Here is a 21,672-nt window from a genome sequence, read left to right as displayed (position 1 = left end):
TCCAAAAAAACCGTGTTGTTCTTTTTGTCCTTTATTTATGCCTTTTTTTAACCAATACATTACAATACTTTAAAAAAATGAAAGATGCTTGCCAGATGTATAATAAATAATTTTAGCCGAGTGAAATGGAATTTCCAGTGATTTCAGTAATTATTATCGTTATTATTATTGTTGTTGGTAAGTTCTCCACGGATATCCTCTTTCATTAGCTGCAAATGTATTGAATTAATTATTTAAAAAATAATGTAAAAACGTGACTACCATGACTCGTTCGTCGTAGGATAAGCCTGGAAGGCCTAGCACAAAACACAGTTTTGTGAGAGCGGCTTCTGCTGTCATGTCATGACCAGAAATAACTCCAATGTTCTCCAAAGCCTAAAAATGAAAATAAGATTCTTTGGATTATTTCAAAAGATTTAAAAAGTTACAAATGTATCAAAGTCTGAATTTTGAAAATTTTTCAAAAACCGGGATTTCATTGGTTTTATATGTTTATTTTGAAACACTCGGTATAGCCGATTAATTTAAAAAAGTCTATATTATCATTAGACCTAACATTTAAAAGCCATCAAAAATGCTTCAATTTGTTTTTCCCGATTTCAATATATTCAGTATACAGAATGCCCTATTTAAATTTAAAAGCAAAACAATTCTATTGTTAAGATTCAACTATTACAAGGTTTTTGAAAAACCAGTATGACATTGGTTTTATATTTTTATTTTGACACACTTGATATAGCAAATTACCTTTCCTGTTTCATAAGATGGAGAAACTGTTCCCTGAGCACACTGAGTAATATTCACTATCACAGTACCATTGTTAACGGCCTCTTTAATGACCTGAATCAGTTCTATTTGATTTGAAGGAATGTTTCCGACGCCGTAGCTTTGGATAATGAGTCCTTCCATCGAAGGACACTCCAGGAGAGCTCTAAACTGCATATCTTTCAATTTTTTAAATTGCTTTGGAGTCAAGTACACTTACCATGCAGGGTGTAATTGTAGGGAATAAATTCAACAATCCAACGTTGGAGTTTAGTTTTTTATAAACTTTGAAAGGAGTCCCATTGGGTTTCATGATATAGTGCTTGTTTACTGAAAAATTGTAAAAATGCGTTATTTGACAATGAAAAAATATTTCATACAATGGTAACGACTCTCTCTCTCTCATTTACATTTTTAAAATAATGTATTGCTCTTATTAATAATTTTCTTAAATTTCTCCCTTAAAACAAGAATCTGCAGAGCAATACCTAATAGTACAGCGTATAATGATGCCTATTATTCAAAAGGATGAAAATTCCAACACGAGCCGTAGGTGAGTGGTGGAATCATTCGAGTGAATAATGGCCATTATACGCCAGTTGAAGACTATACCTTCTCCACGACTATACCAATAAAAAACAATCTTTGAAAATTGAATTTGATTTGATTTTTAATATTTGACAATTAAAATTGTGCCTCGTTTAGCAGTTGCTGCGTGATGCGCACCTTGTTGTTTACAAACTCATCCAATTGACGATATGCCCGTAATTTGTAGAATGTAAATACGAGGGATGTAATTGGCCGACAGCCGTGGATTTCAGTACATTCTAACACGGGGCGTGGAATTGATATCATTCTTTCATTGAATATCCAACAAGAATGCATTCATTCTTTAATAGTCGTGGAGAAAAACTTTTTCTAAATTCTAGTTAAAATATAAAAACCTTCTCAAGAGGAGCATAAGATGATTTTTATTTGAGATATTTTTTAAAATCTGGAATGGTTTATAATAATTTATTAATGGCGGACTTAAATAATATTGTACCAAAACAAAAGGGACTGATTTAGATGGTGATGAACTGATGACGATAGTAATAATAATAAAAATATCATCATTTTATAGAAATATCGCTAATGATAAATGAAATCCGACCTGGATGCCGTGCCCTCTTTTAAATATAATAAATTAATCTTGATAATCAAAGTTTTGTTGTTACAAATAAATATTTCAAAATCTGCATTGCTATATTTTTCACTCACATGTAATATCTATGCCGACTTCTGCCAGGGGATGGTAATTGGGTGAATCAAACGCATTCAGATGGGTGGAACTAATCTTAGCCGTCCTGTTCCCTCTCAAGAGTTTGTTGGCGAAGAAGATGCAAACCTCCGGAATGTCATAACACCCAGCAAGGATCAAAGAAGCAAGGACATTATCCTTGGCGTCACTCCGCGTCTCAAAAATTGGAATCTGCACATTGAACATTTCTAAATCTATTATCGTTGCGAAAGTTATTTTAGTTGCAGTATGTAATTATTAATTTTGGAACGACCTTTCACATTGTTTTATTTGCGAAATAAATTAATGACTCACTTGGGATCCAGTTAATATTACTGGTTTTTGGATGCCTTCCAACATAAATGACAACGCAGACGAGGTGTAAGCCAAAGTGTCTGTCCCGTGCAAGATCACAAATCCATCATAATTGTTATAATTAGTCTAAAAGTGACGAATCGTAAATGGGAATATTTTGTGGGTGCCAGACTCACCTCAACGTCTTCGGCTATCCTGATCCAGTCCTTGGAAGACATGTTGCTGGAGTCCAGCAAAGGACTGTACTCTTTGAGCTCGTACAAAACGACGTCATCTCCTATTTCCCTAAAACATGAAAAATAGCAATGACGCTGGTTAGCTCTTTGTGGTCTTACGGCAAAACGAGTTGATTGGGAGCTATGTTCTTCATGTATTTTTTGACCAAGAAAGGGTCGTGCATCTGCGAATTGAATTTCAGTTTCTCCAAAAACTTGTTTGGTGAAGGGCTGTAGACTGGAAATAAATTTAAAAATATTTTTCTCTTGTCAGAATTGAATTTTACAAATTTAGTCGGGCAAGATGGAAAATTTAAGTCTTGTGTTGATTTTTACCAAAGTTTGATCGGAATAACCCCAAACATAATTAATGGATTTCGTAACAGCGGCACAAACTGGAAATATCTCGTTAATGAAGCAACCAATAACAAATTTCTTCACTGCTTTATCAAATCACAAAGTGTTGCAGTAGTGTTGACAAATTGTGATTAACGAACTTTATATTATTATCAAAACAGAAGCGATGGTGTGTCTACCAGCCGGACAGTCTGTCAACAAAATGCTCTCAAGTTCGTGTTATGATGTAAGATCAACAAGTCAACAACTCGGTTCAGATTTACGTTGTTATTATTTATTAGCCAAAACGTTTGAAATCCGTCTTGTTTATGGAACAAATACACCAATTTGGCCCGCGTCCCACTTTGATAAAATTTCAACTTACCATGGTTTTCGTTCCTCTCCATTCCAATGGTCCCTCCGACGTACAGGACCAGGACCTTCTTAATTCTGACCGGGGCTTGGTTTATCTGAGGTAACATGTTTGCGAACCCTACAAGATTTGTAAATAGTACACTGTCGAGTTGATCATTTAGACGCACTGGTGAGAGATGAGAAAGAAAATTGATTTTATGTGATCGATAATCATTAGCACTTTGTACCATTCCACTACCAATTTTAATATTGGAGGAGTCGTATAACGAAATTTTATCAGTAAACATTTGGCGTACATGTAGATTTACAACACACTGTAAAGAAGTTCGTTGGATACGTAAAGCGTAATCGCAAAGAGTTTGTTGCAATTTTTACCTTATCGCTAATGTTGGGAAATTACGACAATATCAACTGTTGGCTCAAAAAATTGATGATACACTTGCTGTTTCGTAAATAAGAAAATTATAAGAATTCACAAGAATTGTTTCAAAACTATCCAGATTTGATTGTTTTATGGTTGATTTTTTTTTATATACTGGGTGGCCCAAAATTCGCGGAACAACTCAATGGGCCAATGTCAACTCATGTTAGAAGATAATGAGAAGAATAATAAAAAAAGATTCTGACTATTTGTCTTTTATTAGCCAGTGACTTAATAAATCTGAATGATTTTTAACAAGTGTAGACATCGTTAATCATCGGCCTGTGTGCAAAATAAAAACACACAGCTGTCGGCCAATCAGATTTCTCAAATTTTTCATTTCACCCGGGTAGGCCGTTCGTTCGCCTTCGTGTTGAAATTGTTTGCAATTTTAAATTTTCACTAAGGGAAAACTGTGTGAAATGTGCCATATTGCATAGTGGTCGTCGAAAATAGTTATTTACACAATTAGTGGGATAAAAGCAATATTACAGGATTCGAGTGTGAAGATTGCAGATGACGAGGGCGTTAGCCCGAGTTCATCTGTAATCACACGAGTTTCCTGTAATATGCTTTAGCCCACGTGTTATGTACAAAATTTTATCTAAGACCGCCCCGAATTAAAAAAAAAAGGTAAATCTAATTTATTTCCGCCACTTTCATTACACCACTCAGTGGAATAATGACTTACTTATCCCACTGAGTGGGGTAATGAAGCTCACTTATCCCACTGAGTGGAGTAATGCAATGCGTCCGGTAATGAAGTTCCTTATTCCACTCAAATGAGTGGGATAAGTGTCATTTATCCCACGGGATTAGATAAAGACCTTTATTATACAAAATTTTTGTTAATGGCTTCTACCTATCGTTAGCAGTTACAAATTTTGTTGTACTTGTATTTGAAAACATCTTGCATAAAGCTACTACTGTTATGACGTGGCATAAGATGACAATAAATCAAGTTTCTAAAAATTCAAGTATCCTGAATTGCCAAAAATTCTACATTCTATGAATATTTGGGCCAAAGACATTATTACAGTAATAAAAACAAGAATTCAGTTTGAGCAAATTTTGTTTCAGGAGACGCAATCTTCAAAAATATCAATGTCTCCTATAGTAAAACAATTTGTACTAAATTCTTTTAACAAATATATTGGTTTTTAACAATAAATCTAGAGTTTTCAAAAAGAGGTAATACACAAATATCTATACACAGTGTCTGCAATGTGATCAAAAAGAAAACAAATGAGGGGGTGTTGTAAATTATCCTGTCGTAGCGGAATTCTATGCAAATAAGCGTTTAATGGATGGGCGTACACAATTTGTGGTCTCAATCTTTACTTTATAATAAATCATACCTCATGAATTTTAGACGTTGTGCATTTTATTATTATTATTATCTGATAATGGAGAATATTTATAATAATAATAATAATAATAATAATAATAATAATTTTTTATTCATACACCACCCAATAGGTATCGCACACGTCAAACATATACAAGAACAAAATAGCAAAACACAATACACGATGGTTCAGCAACACAACACACAATAAAAGTAGGTCAAACCAATCCAATTATATCTATTTTAATTTAATGTATCAATCGTGTCCCTCAGAAAATCCTCGAAATTGTAGTAGGCTTTCTTTAGAAGAAACTTTTTTATGTTTATTTTAAAATTGTCTACACTAGCATTCCTGACCACCTCTGGCAATTTGTTGTAAAACTTAATACCATAGAACAAGACTCCAGTTTGAGACTTATTAAGTCTAAGTTCTTTTAAACATAGATTTGATTTTCTTCGGGTTTCATAAGTATGAATCTCGCGATGAGAAGTGTATTCATCCAGGTGAGTTTTAACATAAATTAAACAGACCAATATATAAAATGATGGTAAGGTAAGTATGTTTAATGATGTAAAATAAACTTTGCAGTCGTCAGTATAGCCTAAACCTGCTAAGATGCGTATCGCTTTTCTCTGCAAGCCAAATAGCCGATGGCGAATAGTAGTGTGTCCCCATACTAAGAGGCCATATATTAGGTGTGATTCGCAAATTCCGAAATAGATACTTCTCAGATATTCAGGAGAAAGTTGATTTTTGAGATTTCTTAGGAGAAAGATATTTTTACTTACTTTTTCTGCAACTGAATCTCCATGTATACTCCAACAGAGCTTTGGGTCAATATGAAGACCGAGAAAATTTGCTGAGGTTTGAAAATTTTCTGGCGTCTCAGTTTTTCGTAGAGAGAATAACATATTTTGTGTTTTGTGCACATTAAGGCACAGTTTGTTAGCCTGAAACCATTCCAAGGCTTCATTTAAGGCTGACTCATGAATTATTGGTATCGACTCGTAGGTCGTTACTTTATTTTTAACAGTTGTATCGTCTGCGTATAACCCACTTGACGATTTCAGAGATAGTGGTAAGTCGTTTATAAATATAATGAAAAGTAATGGACCCAGTATTGACCCTTGCGGAACCCCTTGATTAATTGGTAAGCAATTTGATGTTTTGTTTTTAAACTTTACGACTTGGCATCGATCTGCTAAATATGACTTCAGCATTTTACAGCTATTTGGATGTAGATTATACGATGGGAGTTTCTTTGCTAAAATACTGTGAGAAACACAGTCGAAAGCTTTGGAGAAGTCAAGGAAAGAAACAAGAGCCATATCTCCGCTCTCAAAGAATGATGTTACAAAGCTATAAAGATTTAACACAGCATCCACTGTTGACTTTTTTTTTCTAAAACCAAATTGATATTTTGATATTAAATTGTTTGATTCTAAGTACTCTGAGAGCTGCATAGACAGTACTTTTTCCAGAAGTTTCGAAAATATCGGTAAGAGCGCAATGGGTCTAAAGTTTGACGGGTTGTTTTTATCCCCTTTTTTATAGATAGGTATCACTTTCGCTCTTTTCAAGCACTCTGGAAAAGTATTTTCACGAATACATAGATTAACTAGCTTAGTTAATGGGGAGATTATTACATTTTTGATGGTTTTAATTAGATTAACATTAAGATCGTAAATGTCGTTGCAATTACTATTTTTTAGACCGTCAATTAAATCCCTTACAATCACACATGACACCTCTCTAAATTGAAAATTAGTCGAATTTGGTGGATTCAGTTGCTCCCTGATAAAGCTCATAGGATTTTTAGTGTTAGCATTAGAATTAGAATAGCAGGAGGTAGTCTGAGAAGCAATGCTCGTAAAAAAAGTATTAAAAGAATTTGATGTTATGTCGCAGGTTTCATCACAAGTGTTTGAATATGTATTTCGATTTTGATTTACTATATTCCACATTGCTTTTGTTTTATTTTTGGCTGTTTCAATGCTTTTCTTATTGTAGTTCATTTTTTTGAGCTTGATTTTTTCTCTATATAATTTACGAAAACTATTTCTTGCTTCTCTTGAGTGATCAGATTTAGAGGCTTTATATACAACATCTAAAGACTGCAAAGTCTTCCTCATAGATTTTAATTCATGGTCAAACCATTTAATTTTGTTCACTTTATAGCTGTTGTTGATTTTTACTACTACTTCGGGAAAATTTATACAAGCATGATGGCTTATTAGATCAATGAAAGAAGAAAATTTAGTATTTGCATCACAAGACTCATCTATGAAACTCCAGTTTATGTTACTTAATGAGTTATAAAATAGAAATTTACCAAAGTTAATAGGTTTAAAATTCTGGAGTCTAGTCGAGTGGTTAAGTTTAGATTTGGGTAGTTTTAATTGAAGCTTAATGGCCAGGTGGTCAGATAAATGCGTATCGAATTGATTTACTGAACAACACGATGAGTGAAGATTTGTGAAGATGTTATCAAGACATGTTTCGTTTCTAGTGGGAAAATTAACAATATAGTGCAAACCGTGAGTATACATAAAGTCACATAAAAGATTTTTATAAGGATCCTCCTGATTGAACTTTACGTTGAAATCACCAGATATTAAGACATAATTTTGCAAAGTATCAATATAAGCCAGTAAATTTGACAAGCAGTCTAGGAATATTGAGAAATCTCCTGAAGGAGGTCTGTATATATTAATGAAAAAGGTATCTAGATGTGTTATCTTGATTGCTGCTATCTCACAATGGTTCTCCACCGACATCTGTTCAAGTTGAAGTAATGTTTCACAGTTCACATCAGTTTTCGACATAATTATAGAACCACCATGTTTTGAAGTTTTCCTAGAGAAAAACGACTTTGTACAGAAATTTCCGATTCTTAAGTCACTTGCTTCGTAGGAGCTTAACCAGTGTTCACTGATAGCGACTAGAGAGTAATAATTATTGTTGGACAATATCAGTTCCAGTTCGCTCAGTTTAGCTCTCATAGACTGAATGTTGAGAACTAAAACATAGAGATCAGTTAGTTCGCAACTAATAGTTTGTTGTTCAGGGCAACTAAGATTTTTGAGATGTGATGCACATCCTCCGTCATTTTTATTTACGGTTACTTTATCAACGAGTCTAAAATTGTCCCGAATTGTCGCGTCGAAAAAACCTGAACTGTTTGATGACCACTCCCTCAGGCCAGTTGCTGGGAGTGTAAAATAAAGTGAGTAATTCCTTGTCATACTGAGTGCTTACTTTAAACGAGGAATTGGAACCTTTGGACTGAAGCTTTTCAACTTCAAATGCTAATTGAGGCCATTTTTTATGCAGGTGGCTATTCACTTGGTCGATTGTGGTGTCAGATTTACATCTACTGATGTGAAGCCAAATTTTCCGTTCGGGAGCGCTAAAGCCAGGGTCCTCTGTAGTAGAGTCGACCGAATTTTGTGCGTTATCGGTTCCTTTTATCTGAAAGTCTGTTCGCTGTCGCTTCTTTACCTGTGGAGTCTTGGCCTTCTCAGTTTTTTTACTGTGTTTTTGCTGCCCTTTTTCCGATTTATTGGGATTTTCCTTCCAACTTTCGGCCTTTCCTGGTAGGTCGGATTGTTGTTTTATAATTTCTATTTGGCTATTTTTTGTATTAGCCTTATCCACATTTGTTATCACGGTTGATGCCGACGAGTCCGATTTCTTCTTTTCTTCTTTGTCGCCGACACTTTCATTTTCAGACATGGTCACTTTTCCTGGAGAACCACAAGTACTACACAAAAATTGACTTCTAGTTCCCTCGCTGGTCAATAGTTTCACAAGTTCCCTGTTGGAGTCAGTCAGATTTTTTACTTGAGTTTCAAGTTCACTTATTTTATGTGTTACTTCACGTGTTTTTTCACTCAATAGTTTCTCGATAAAGTGTTCAAGATCTCTATTTACCGTGTTAGATCGCGTAATATTCACCATATTTACTATGTTTTTCAAATTTACAAACTTATTGTAGGAGCAGCCGCGTACACGTCACGTCACGTTCGCCACTCAATTTATAAAATAAAAAAGAGCAACAATATACATATTCGTAAGAATCGGTATTTTACCAGCTTTATTGCCAAATGCGACGCCACTGGTAAGCAGATTTTTCGATGAAATGTCAACGACGCCGACGTGCTGTTGTTAACAAGGAAAACAATTTTTCGATTTCGGCAAAGTTTACGAACGTTTACTGTAATTGTAAACAACAATTATTCCAGAGTAAGTAATAAAATGGGTTTTACCACTAAAGATAAAGCATTAATTATTATTAATAATTATCTAATTAATACTAAATTTTTCGAGAGGTAGGCAACCAACAAAACAACTGTGCAAGTTAATTCTGCATACGATCAAACTAAGACAAACGTTTCAATAAAACAAAAGATGAGGTTGCACTCTTAATTTGTTTTCTTATTTCGGCATGTATACAGTGTGGAAACTACTTATGGAATAAATTCAGTAGTTTCAAAACTAATGATACTTAATTGTCGAAATCGCTGAAACAGGTCAATTTTTATTTCTCACAATGCGTATTTTAAGTTACTTTACTTGTTCATGACATCGTCCATTTTTGAGTTATGACGTCATCACCAATTTTTTTAAATGACAACCCTCACTTTTTCCTCCTGTTTCCGATAGACCTTCCTACTACCTAAACGATGAATGAAAAACATTGGTACCTTACCTTACATAACAATTTTTTTGAGAAAATGACAAATTTTACTTCAAAAATTTAATTTAATTTTTAATGTAAAAATTTTAATTGACATTACATAAAAGCAAACAAAGATCTAAGGTTAACAATAAAATGTAACGCAAATGTTGAAATTGTCCACCGCCAATTATTTGGCACTCACCGACACTTTGTGCACTGCGCTCAATAATGTCACGGCTGATTTGTTTCATTTCAGCGCACATTCTCTAGCGTAAATCTTCTAAATGGTTTGGTCTATTAAAATAAATCTTCTATTTTAAATAAACCCATACAAAAGAATGTTTACGTTAAAAATTAAATTGAATTTTGTGAAGTAAAATTTGTCATTTTCTCAAAAAAATTGTTGTGTAAAGTACCAATTTTTTTTCATTAATCGTTTTAATAGTAAAAGGTCTATCGCAAGAGAAGAAAAAAGTGGGAGTTGTCATTTAAAAAAAATGAGTGTGACGTCGTAGCTCATAAATGGATGATGTCATGAACAAGTGAAGCTACTTAAAATTGGTCAAAAAATACAGAAAATTACAAATGAATCAAGATCAACTTCTTATTTGACCCAAAGAATAAGCATTGCAGTACAACGGGGTAATGCAGCGCCAGTCCTTGGAACAATAGAAGATTCAAGCAATGACAAATTAGAAGAAATATTTTATATTTTATGAAATTTTACATAATTGTGTAACCTAACTACATATTTAGTTATACGGTGCGATCAATTAAAAAATAAATCGAGTCGGCGTGTTACCTATGGCAACCCATGTCATAGCATAGGCTCCAAAGCAAACTCGATTTATTTTTTAAATGATCGGTCGGTATTTATCCATTGGTTAGCAAATGTTTATTAAAATTGCCCTGTTTCAGCGTTATCGACAAATGTCATTAGTTTTGAAATTACTGAATTTATTCCATAAGTAGTTTCCACACTGTATAAAGAAATATCGTTAATTCCTTTTTACATAGTTTGCATCATCAACATCACATGGGATGTTTAGTAACTTTTTTGCCCTTTGTCCATGATAACCACGTACATTGTACCATAAATGGTTCTTATAGACTTGAAATCGGAGTAAAAATGATCTATTTAGGAAGCTGGTAATAGAAAAAAGTTATTGTAAAGTTTGTCCAGCGAGAGATTGGTTGACATAAAAACCATTAAATTCTACGTAGAGGAAGTAATACCTAGCGCGCGTAAAATTTGAAATATATCCTTCAAGCAGTAACATTTTTGCCCTGAAATTACGCTATAATTAATGTATTCTAATGGATTTTGTAGTGTGGGGTTAATTTAATAGAATTTAAAATCTCCCAATCTCTCACTGGACAAAGTATAGCTATTTTGAAATAATCCAAATAATCCAAGAAATGTTTCTTGTTCGTTATTAAGAGCAAACCAGAATGGATCCTTTCACTGCAACACCTAAGTACTTCGAGAATATTCGTTTATTTGCAATGTCTAAAGTGATGAAGGAAGTTGAAGAATTGGTTGAAATATTTTGAATTCTTAACAGTTTTACTCGATTGATCAGGCGCAGATAAAATTGAGATGTCTACCTCTTACGAGTACGTCTATCACACCTCATTATCAATTAGTATTGATTCGTCTTCGTGTATAAAAATAAGCTACGCAAGATTGCTTTCATCAGTAAAAGTAAAACCAATAATAAGAATTTACCAGAATTCCTTGTCACACAGAAACAGGACTAACGCTTATGTAATTGTTTATGTGATATTAATAATCTAAAATCTGTAACATTATAATGAATAATGATCACATGAAAGTGGTAATGGGTACTTACAACGTAACTAAAATTAGCACGTTCACTTTAATTTCCTATACACTTCACTTTGTAGTTCACACTAAATTTATAATTATTTTATTCTAACTGCTCGTTGGTGTTGACATTTTTATTCGCTCAATAAATCATTGGAAAAATTAAATCAATTATCACACACCACGTGACAATACGATGGTTAGTATTGTTACAGAGCTATACCTATATTTGTCTGGACAAATCTTATATTTTTAGTCGTGCTTTGTGATTGCATAAAGTAGTCTGATGCATGTGCACTTCGCAAAAGTAAATGTTGCTTGACGTAACTTAAGTTTTTATATTATGTTAAACATATTAAAAATAATTTTATTAAATTAAATTTAAACGTTCAACATAAACAGGTCAAATGTTAAACTATTATAAATTATTTAAATGTCTTGTTTTTTTCCTCACGCATTCACTTCTAGAATTTTTATAATTACAGTACACGAGGAAAAGAACAGCTCATATAAGCGTAAGTGTAGAACACTTATGAATCTCATTTATTTTAACTGCGACTAAAACACAAATAAATAAGTGAATGGATAGTTTTTGTAAATACGTGGTTATTTTTATCGCAAAAATGCCACCGATGTTTAGATTTTTGACGTTTGAATGTTTCTAGTCGAATAAAAATGAATCTGGCATGTAGCGAAAACTATTAGTGGAGCAAGAATATGTATATTTGACTCAAGTTGCAAAAAACCACTTGTCATTTGCAACAGCATTTTTTCAATATTTTTGAACCAAATAAAGGCACAAAGGAACCAGAAAATCATAGTTTGGATTGAATATTTTCCATATTAGTACAGTTTTAAAGTAATTTCAAATGACTAATGCCCTAAAAGTGCTGTTGCAAATGCGAAGTGGTTTTTTGCAACTTGAGTCAACTTTATGTCATTTTTATTCTTTTTTTTGAAAGCTTATAATCGGTTAAAATTGATGAATTTTTAAAAAGGTGAAGCATGAACTTAAAATAATGAATACATATTTTCGTATATACAGGCTGTCCCAAAATTGGCGTACTAACTACTTACCAACGTATCGAGGATGTTTAGATGTACACGAAAAAATATGGAAAAAAATCCATTATTGTTATTATTATTATTAGCGGTAATATAATACGATGTAAACAAAAATATACTCATACATCATTACCTTGCAATGTTACCGTACTGGATTTGAAATAATTTTTCCGATTTCCAAAGCTTCTAAATTCTCTATTATGCAGGATTAGATATTAGTAGTAAGTGATCTTGTATTTTGTGATAATATGTACGATTAGAAGTAGCTGTCATGACAATTTAATACATATATTTTGAAATAATTTATCTGTTTAATGCCACTTTCCAAGACCGCCAAATCAGCAAATAAGTCCAATAGAATTTTTTAACATTTTTCTGACGTTTACGGTAGTCTCTTCTACATCGTAGTGCACCTTTAGTACGCGATTTTTGGGACACCTGTATATTATGAATTAAAGATCAATGTAAATCGGTCTTGTTTTCCTTTTCTTGGGTCACTTAATTTTTGTTACAGTTATTGATGATACTGTGCGATCAAAAAAAAAATCGAATAAGCGATGCGATGACTGTCATGGTTCAGTTGACAGCGTTAGTGTTTGACAATTATCAAGTTTCTCTAGAGATAAGAAAGCTAAAATATGTTTTTTCTATAGCAGATGTTAAAGTGTGCTTTTATACATCCAAATCAAAAGGTCAAATAGTATTTTAACCGCAAGGGTAGATAAAGTGCTACTTTAACAGCAAGGGTAGATAAAGTAAATTATTTTTTTTATTACCCTAACAACGCTCATACTAATGAGATTTTAAAACCTGGTATGATTAGTAATGATTTAAAAAAATGTTTTTATAATAAAATACAAATAGAATATTATACACGACGATAAAATTTAAGCTCTCGAGTGTAATTAACGTCTCGACGCTAAAAAACGCTCACGAAGATAAAACACAATTTTATCATCTTGTGTAATAAATAACTATTTTTTGAGAACAGTAATATTTAGACTAGGGCTGCTAACTGAACTACATATGATAATCATGGCTTACTTTTTTTTTCGATTGCACTGTGCTAGGTTTGATATGAATATTACATATAAACGAGATTGTTATGATTTTAAATCAACCATGTATCATTCATGGCTACAGGTCCATTATTCCATTTGATTTAATATTTATTATTTATTATTAAAACAGCTATGGCTTGATTTATTATAAATAAAGCTTCATTTTATCAATATGTTGTGCTTGTTGCAAGTCACGTTTGGTTTTTGAATGAAAAAGTACCAAAAGTGTGCGGACCTGATTCAGAGAATATTCCACCAAACACTCAAGTAATTGCCGAACACGTTGGAGAAAATTCAATTTTCATTGCTTAAAGTGTCATCATAATTCCATAACAGCACACGTTTCGTTATGACTTATGACACTTATAATAACACTTTAATTAATTTACTATTTAGGTATTATCACATCAACGCAGGTAATTGTTATTTATGCAACAAGTGGAATATTATTTATCATGCGCATGTGAAGTTTGCACAACGAGGCCGAAAATCCAGTTTCTGTAATAACATAAAAATTATAATAATAATTAATGGTATAATAATTAGGTATCTACTACTTCAAAATAATCTTTGTTCATTAATTATTAATTTTGTTAATTTCTGTATCAGCTATACATAATAACGTATTACGTGCTATATGTATTTTTTAAGTTCTCAATATAATTTTCCCAGTAAATAAAATGCATATAAGTATGTTATAGAATATGATTATATAAGATAAAAGAATTAATTGGTAGTACTATGCTCGTTAGTAAGTTCACCACAAATATTTATTTTCATGAGCTAAAACAACTTAGGTTTAGTAAAAAATCAACACACATTGAAGGAACTTACCTTGACACGTTCCGTGTAAGACAAGGGTAGAGCTAAAACGTAAGATAGTTTTGTGTAAGCAGCTTCAACAGTCATATCGTACCCCGGAATGATTCCGATATCTTTTAATATCTAAAACAAATAAATGATTCGTTAAAAAAAATAAAAGAATGTTTGTCTTACTGCTCCTGTTTCGTAATCAGAAGTCACCCCACCGTTAATGCATTGTGTAATATTTACAATCAATGTTTCTCTTTTTACAGCTTCAATTAGAATATCGACGATTTCCCGTCGATCTGAGCAAATGTTACCGCTTCCATAAGTTCTCAAAACTGCACCCTTAACGTCATTTCTCAACAAACCGCGTAACTAAATCCGTACCTATATCAGTCCCGTAAATTTAAGATAAATTAAAAATTCACCCCTTCTGCTGTGATCATAGGTGCGATGGTGACTACTTCCACGCCGCGGCATAAATTCGCATTTAGTACAAAACAATTTTGTTTGGGGGTCCGTATGTAACATTCGTTCACTGAAACAAATTGAAATTGAACTGAATATTTATTAATCAAGTTAAAATTGTATACACAGGGTGTATTAAAAATGGCGCATAATACTTACATCACATGATTCTATGTTGAAATGCAAGCAAAAAACTCTAGTACCAATTTACTGTTAATCCTCTGCTGATGGAGTTATTAACACTCAAACTTGAAAATTTGTTTCGACTGCAGTGAAGAATAACTACATATTTATTATACAAGTGTCTTATAAGGCAAATAAGTCACGAAAGAAATGTTTAGCCACGAGAGCTTGCTCGAGTTGGCTAATTTTTCTTCAGTGACTTATTTGCTGTTAAGGCACGAGTGTAATACGAGTACATAGTTTTATCCAACACTGAAAGATTTTGAAGAAGTCACATCGAGTTTGCTACCGAAGAAATCCAGACATGCTTATTACAAGGAATTAAATGACTTCAAGAAACAAGAAAATGATGTTTCTGGGGTAAGCGAAGACGTGCTGTTGGGTTACTTCTTTAACGCCAAAAAAAGAGTTCTAATTTTATGTATTACATTTTTTGATATTCAATAAACTGTCCAATTCTCTCTAAACTGTTTAATTTGATGAACACAGTTTAATTATGCGTTATTATGACTTCATAGTAAACAGGTGTTGGATAACTACATTTATATGGAACGAAGACTTTGCTCTTCATAAATTTTGAAACTATTACAACATCTCAACTGAGCTAGTAACAAGAATTGTCATTTTGTATTATTATTGTTGTTACCATTTATCAACTCTCCACCACCCGGCGGCACGGCAATTTTGCCGGATTTGATACACTATTACGGATATTACTATCAAGTTACCATTATTATTATCATTATCAAATTTAAATTATAGTTTTTTGTTTCGTACTCAGATTCGCGTGATATAAATATTATGCGCCATTTTTACTACACCCTCCTTAAATCAAAGATCAAATCAAATAATAAATAAAATAAAAATATTTTATCTAAATCTAATGGAATACAGGGATGTTCGCGAGCAATAAAGGGCCTAAAACAACGTCCCGACGCAACCAAACGAAGATATTTTTCAAACGAGTAGATATCAATTAATCGTTTTATTTTTTAATGAATCCAAGACTGCTTTTATTGAGACAATTTTCAGTTGTCGTCACGTGACATCTATCAAACCTAACATGTTTTTGTGTTTAAATAAAAATAAATGACCCACGAAGGCGATAAAATAAATGACTGGTTGCGTTTCAATGTTTGTCAGGCTCATTATTACTCGTGAATAACCCTGTATATACATACATATAATATGTTTTAATTTTGTCGTAGTAACTTTTTTTAATTCCCACAGTTTTGCAAAAAGCATTATTCAAAAATTGTTTTTGTTTATTTTTTTAAAATTGTATTTGTCATTTGAAAAACTCGAAACGATAACGTCATGGTCCACCATGAAGCGCCTAGGCCTACCTGGAGTGTTCGAGACAGAATCCGGTCGTATTAAAAAGCGACGACAATTCATTGAGTGGGCGATAACGAATTATTGACGAAGACGGTATTTAACAAGAATTATGTATTATTCAAGAGGATGAAAATTCCAACACGAGCTGTAGGCGAGTGGTGCAATCGTCCGACTGAATGATAGCCATTCTACGCCAATTGAAGATTATACTTTCTCCACGACTATACCAAGAAAAAACAATCTTTGAAAATTTAATTTAATTTGATTTTTAATATTTGACAACTAAAATTGTGCTTGGTTGAGCGGTTGCTACGCGATGCGCGACTTATTATTTACAAACGCATCCGATTGACGATATGCCTGTAATTTGTAGAATGTAAATACGAGGGATGTGATTGGCCGACAGCCGTGGATTTCAGTATAATCACGGGGCGTGGAATTAATTGATTTCATTCTTTCATTGAATATCCAATTCAACAAGAATGAATTGATTCTTTAATTATCGTGGAGAAATTAGTTTTTTAGCTATTTTTCGAGCTGTCTTTCATTGCTTTGCGATAAACCTGACTCGTCCTGTGTTAAGTACTGTCTTGATTCACAACTTACACGTAATCTTCGATCCGATGTGCGCCAAGTGAGGATAATTAGGAGACGCAAATGCATTAAACCTTGTTGAGCTTACTTTAGCTGTTCGGCTGCCTCTCAGCAGCTCGTTGTTGAAACAGACGCAAACTTCTTTAATGGGATAGCAAGCTGCCAAAATGATAGACGTGACAATATTGTTATATGCGTCATTGCGAGTTTCAAATATGGATATCTAAATGTAATAATGGTTCAATAACGTAATTATTGGTGATATAAGAGCCGCTTACCTGAGAGCCAGTGATGACTACAGGTTTCTGGATGTTTTGAAGCATAAATGACAATGCAGATGCTGTATATGCCAAAGTATCTGTACCGTGCAAAATGACAAATCCGTCGAAATCTTCATAACTTTTCTAAAAATGGTTTGCTGCGGCTTCACTTACAATCTTGGTGTAGTTATTTTAGGAAATTAAAGGCAAAACAAATTATTACAGTTAAGAGATTTGGTGGAATTGTGCCACGATCGCAATTTTTGAAAATCTGTTAACTGCAAATATGCCTTTTTTTTCTTTTAGATGATTTCTTTAGCCTAAAATAACTTATATATAAAATTGCTCGTTTTAATCTAAACACCGTTTTATTTTCAGACTTCAGACAAAAAATTTTACTTTTATGCTATCACGTGATAGCGTGATGGTACCTAGCTCTTGTTACTCCTAAAGAACCAGGCTGTATAACACTGTAAGACTTTTAGAAATCAGTCTGGTGGTTCTAGAGTTTATCCGGAACAGATAAATATATCGCGCGTTCAAATGAAATCCTGGACTGGGAAGGCGTTAGAAACCGTCAATTGTTGTGCTTTTTTAAAGCGTAGATTAATTGGAGCATGTTGACAGCTAACCTAAAATTTAGACCCGAAAAATCTTTCTTTTTTTTTCTTTCTTTGCAATGTTTTACAATAAAAATAGAATAACTTAACGATTCCCATTCTCGAAGCAAATATCTAAGGGCACCCTTTGCTGAAAACAAACATGTTCAATTATGTCCCGATCTCAGGTCCCGATTAAACATAAACAAATGTCATTCGTGTCAAATGGCGGGAAATTCAAACTTTACACTGTTCTAAACGGTTTAACGCCTACTCAGCCCAGGATTTCATTTGAACGCGCGATATATGTACATAAGAGCAATTTTATATAACGTTATAAATAAAAGTGTTTACGCCTATGTCTTCTGCCATCTGAATCCATTCCTTTTGAGCGACATTAGAAGAATCCAAAAGTGGAGTGTATTCCATTATCTTGTATAAAATGATTGAATTTTCAAAAAGCAAGACTAGTTGGTCGGATGCAGTTGGAATTTTATACTCATTAACTGCATCTTTATGGTGTGTTTGTGTATTTGTTCTTAATTTTTCCAGTAATTTGTTTGGCGATGGAGCGATAACTGAAATTGTTAATTAGAATTATTTATAAAATAACTAAAGAACTTTTAGTTTAGTGCAACTTACCGCCAGCCGAATTTTTTTCCATTCCAATAGTTCCTCCGGTGTAAAATACCACAACCTTTCTCATTTTCATTGTCTCTAAATTCGATCTGGTGCACTACAAAGTCAAAATGCATAAGCGTTTTTGTGACAAATAATATTATTTAACTAAAGAGAAGATATCGGATTGAGTCATAAACGACTCTAGAGATGATCTAGCATTTACGAAAGAAATATTTCGTTTTATGTGTGGAGATCAAAGTGGAATTTTTGATTCTGAACTAAGCTGAAACGAAGAATTTACTTTGGAAGTCTACATTGTCGACGACTACAGCAACAGCTTGAGAAAAAGAAAATGGTAGTTTTTTATTAATAAGTCACCCCATAAATAGCAAAATGAAGATATCTTCTTACAATTAGATTAAAATTATTTTTAATTTTTTTAATGTAATAAATACTCGAAGAAAATTGTTTATGACTCACCCAGTATTTAAAAACACGTCTATGCTTAGAGAGAGTATGACACAATGCTCCTTATCGTCTTTTTTATACATAGGTACGAGTATACTGCATTGCATTATCACGTTTAATTGCATAGATCTTTTTAGATAGGTATGCCAAGGCGACTATCGTAGTCTAGAATTTTGTGGAAAATTTAGCTAAACTAAATAAAAGGATTTAGCTTTTTTCCCTATCAAATATTTAGTGTATAATAAAATTTTGTGTTGTTTGTTTTAATCTTTGACCATAAACTTTTTTAAGTAATTCAACTTGTCACGATAAATGTAGATCAACTAGCAAAGTTTCATTAGTATGCTAGGAGATATAGCAAAATTACTTACATTATTGTTCGAAGAGAAAAAATGTGGGAATACAAATCCCAAGGAGTGCAGATTTTGTCCATCGCGTAATGGTGAACTATTAAATTTAGCTAAAACCTTAAAGCCTAGTGGCAGATGCCACTTACACAGACGCAGAAAATTCGTCTTTGCAGGTGTAATAAAATTTAGACGTATTTAACTATATTCATGACGTTTCGAGACATTTTAAAAAATGAATTGAGACAACGTCAATTTTAACTTCAAAAATGTCTTCCCAAACTAAAATGAAAACCTCTTTTTCGAATGCTGACTATTGATCAATATTTAGGACCTAATTCTTTATTTGAATAAATATTTGATAATACGGGGAGATCAAAAAGGACTGTATAACCGTGTCAAAAATAAATTAATTACTTCTCAGAATTCCAACTTTTAGAGAAATAACGTTTTTCATGTTGTGGTTAATACATATGAATTGAGAGATTAAGTCCAACTAAATATGCCCCCAGAAATCAAAATTGATTGTGAAACGAATCACTTAGCAAGAAATTAGCCATTTGAGGAATTTTCTGTCTTATACAGCGTGTTTCTGAAATAAGTACATTAATTTTAACTGGTAATAGAACTCATCAAAAGGAACAACTTTAATCTCTGCCATTTTGGCGAAAAACGTTGCGTAGTGGCTTAAAAAAATAGGAAAGATTTTCCTAAAACCGTTCATATCTCCAAAACTAAGCTACCTAAAAACGTGAAACAACCAGATTCTTATGAAGTGGATTTTTTGCTATACGGGTAGATGTATTTGAATTTCGATTTCGGCGTTAAAACACGTTTTCTGGATGAAAATTGACGTTTTTTTCATATTAGCGCTGATCTCAATTAGCCATTGCAGTATTTAGTGGCGTAGGTCTATTTTAGTGAAAAATTTCTCCAATTTTTTTTTGGAATTAAACATCGTTTTTCGGCAAAATGGTAGATAGAAAAGTTGTACCTTTTGACGAGAACTCGTTAAAATTAATGTACTTATTTCTGTTACACGTTGTATATGGTTACGATATCGTTTGTTTGTCACCAGAAACCACATAGCCTCCAACCTAACCAAATTTATGGCAACCTAGTAACGAGTATCCCTAAATCCTAGGGAGTCATTTATTTTTGACACGATTATATGAGTTGGCAATAATGTGTTTTATGCGTTTTCTTTACAGCCCGTTTAATGTACTGTCAAACTTTCGGCCATGGTAACCAACATATAAAGAGACAATTTTAATGCAGCTGTGCGTAAATGAAGTTTTACATGGATAGTTCTCGAGTAAAGAATTATTTTTTGTTTATTAGTATCTACATATTTTTTATTTATTTTAATTAACATAATACATATTAGGTGAATTGTTGTACTGCGAAAAATAAGTATATTGCAAAGAATAAATCTGCCGAAGAACTTCATGAGAAAATTTTCAGCATCTACTTACTACCTGCTGACTCACCTCCTCATCTTGATCTTCATCTTCACCTAAATCTTCATCTCGATCTTCATGTTAACATCAACTTAATTTTTAATCTCTTTTAGAAAATTTAACCATCATGATGTGTAAACTAAAATAACAGTAAAAGGGTGGATCCAAATATTATCACAAGAACTGTAGTCAACTGAAAATAATGAGCATAACAAAAGTTATCGTTACAGATTCAAATATTAAAATATTTTTTTTTAAATGGTTTGTGACTTGGAGATTAGTAAAGGTTGCTGAGGTTGATGAGGTCCTCTGTAATCGTTTGCTGGGGGCAATATTGATGTCATCTGGGCACCTCTTGACGTCTTTCGAAAGCTAAGACTAAAATTTATAAGATTTATTTTGAGCTAGACGCGAATGATCCAGAAATAATTTTTTATGGGATAATAACCAATAATGGTACACAAAGTGATCTAGATCTAATGATACTAAGTAATTGATTATATTCCAAAGGATTCTACTATGATGGGAAGCTTGTTTCATATAATAATAATAGAGAAAGGAATATAATTTAAGTTGTGTAGATTTATTGTCGATTACTGCCATTTTCAAATTTTTATATAGGCCGTGCCAAAACCACCTGTTGAATTAAGTTGATGAAAACAAATAATAATAAATTATACAATAATAATAATATTGGGCCAAATATACCTGACACTATAGCAAATATAAAACAGATATTTTAAAGAACTAGAACAACCAGAAATTAATATTCAAGCTTCTCATGCATGGCTTAAAAAATCAAATATTCACCCTGAGACTGAGGGTTTTATATTTACA

At 32.7% G+C, this 21,672-nt stretch overlaps 2 protein-coding genes across 7 annotated transcripts; both read right to left on the bottom strand.

Moving 5' to 3' along the window:
• Positions 1-15: 15 nt before the first annotated feature.
• Positions 16-11,517, bottom strand: LOC138124232 (L-asparaginase-like). Of its 3 annotated transcripts, none has more exons than XM_069039202.1 (10): positions 11,466-11,517; positions 3,296-3,403; positions 2,695-2,812; positions 2,536-2,644; positions 2,360-2,485; positions 2,026-2,236; positions 986-1,095; positions 748-936; positions 262-375; positions 16-209 (listed from the first exon to the last, which is right to left on the bottom strand). In XM_069039202.1, the coding sequence occupies exons 2-10, from the start codon at positions 3,390-3,392 to the stop codon at positions 144-146; spliced, it is 1,140 nt and encodes a 379-aa protein (XP_068895303.1). In that variant the 5' UTR covers positions 3,393-3,403; positions 11,466-11,517; the 3' UTR covers positions 16-143. The 3 variants fall into 3 exon arrangements, with proteins under 3 accessions (XP_068895303.1, XP_068895304.1, XP_068895302.1); XM_069039203.1 differs by lacking the exon at positions 11,466-11,517 and adding an exon at positions 3,453-3,607; XM_069039201.1 differs by lacking the exon at positions 11,466-11,517 and having other exon boundaries at positions 3,296-3,604.
• A 2,748-nt stretch (positions 11,518-14,265) lies between these two features.
• Positions 14,266-19,630, bottom strand: LOC138124236 (L-asparaginase-like). Of its 4 annotated transcripts, none has more exons than XM_069039213.1 (9): positions 19,400-19,630; positions 18,582-18,675; positions 18,294-18,517; positions 17,359-17,479; positions 17,093-17,303; positions 14,926-15,035; positions 14,687-14,872; positions 14,525-14,635; positions 14,266-14,473 (listed from the first exon to the last, which is right to left on the bottom strand). In XM_069039213.1, the coding sequence occupies exons 4-9, from the start codon at positions 17,401-17,403 to the stop codon at positions 14,417-14,419; spliced, it is 720 nt and encodes a 239-aa protein (XP_068895314.1). In that variant the 5' UTR covers positions 17,404-17,479; positions 18,294-18,517; positions 18,582-18,675; positions 19,400-19,630; the 3' UTR covers positions 14,266-14,416. The 4 variants fall into 4 exon arrangements, with proteins under 4 accessions (XP_068895314.1, XP_068895313.1, XP_068895311.1 ...); XM_069039210.1 differs by lacking the exon at positions 19,400-19,630 and adding an exon at positions 19,041-19,147 and having other exon boundaries at positions 14,269-14,473; positions 17,359-17,484; XM_069039209.1 differs by having other exon boundaries at positions 14,270-14,473; positions 17,359-17,484; positions 19,400-19,628.
• Between the last annotated feature and the right edge of the window lie 2,042 nt (positions 19,631-21,672).

The sequence above is a fragment of the Tenebrio molitor genome, chromosome 2 (assembly GCF_963966145.1).
Source record: "Tenebrio molitor chromosome 2, icTenMoli1.1, whole genome shotgun sequence".
NCBI classification, from domain to species: Eukaryota; Metazoa; Arthropoda; class Insecta; order Coleoptera; family Tenebrionidae; genus Tenebrio; species Tenebrio molitor.
Note: the sequence above shows the minus strand (reverse complement) of the source record. Positions and strands in the feature narration are given on the sequence as shown.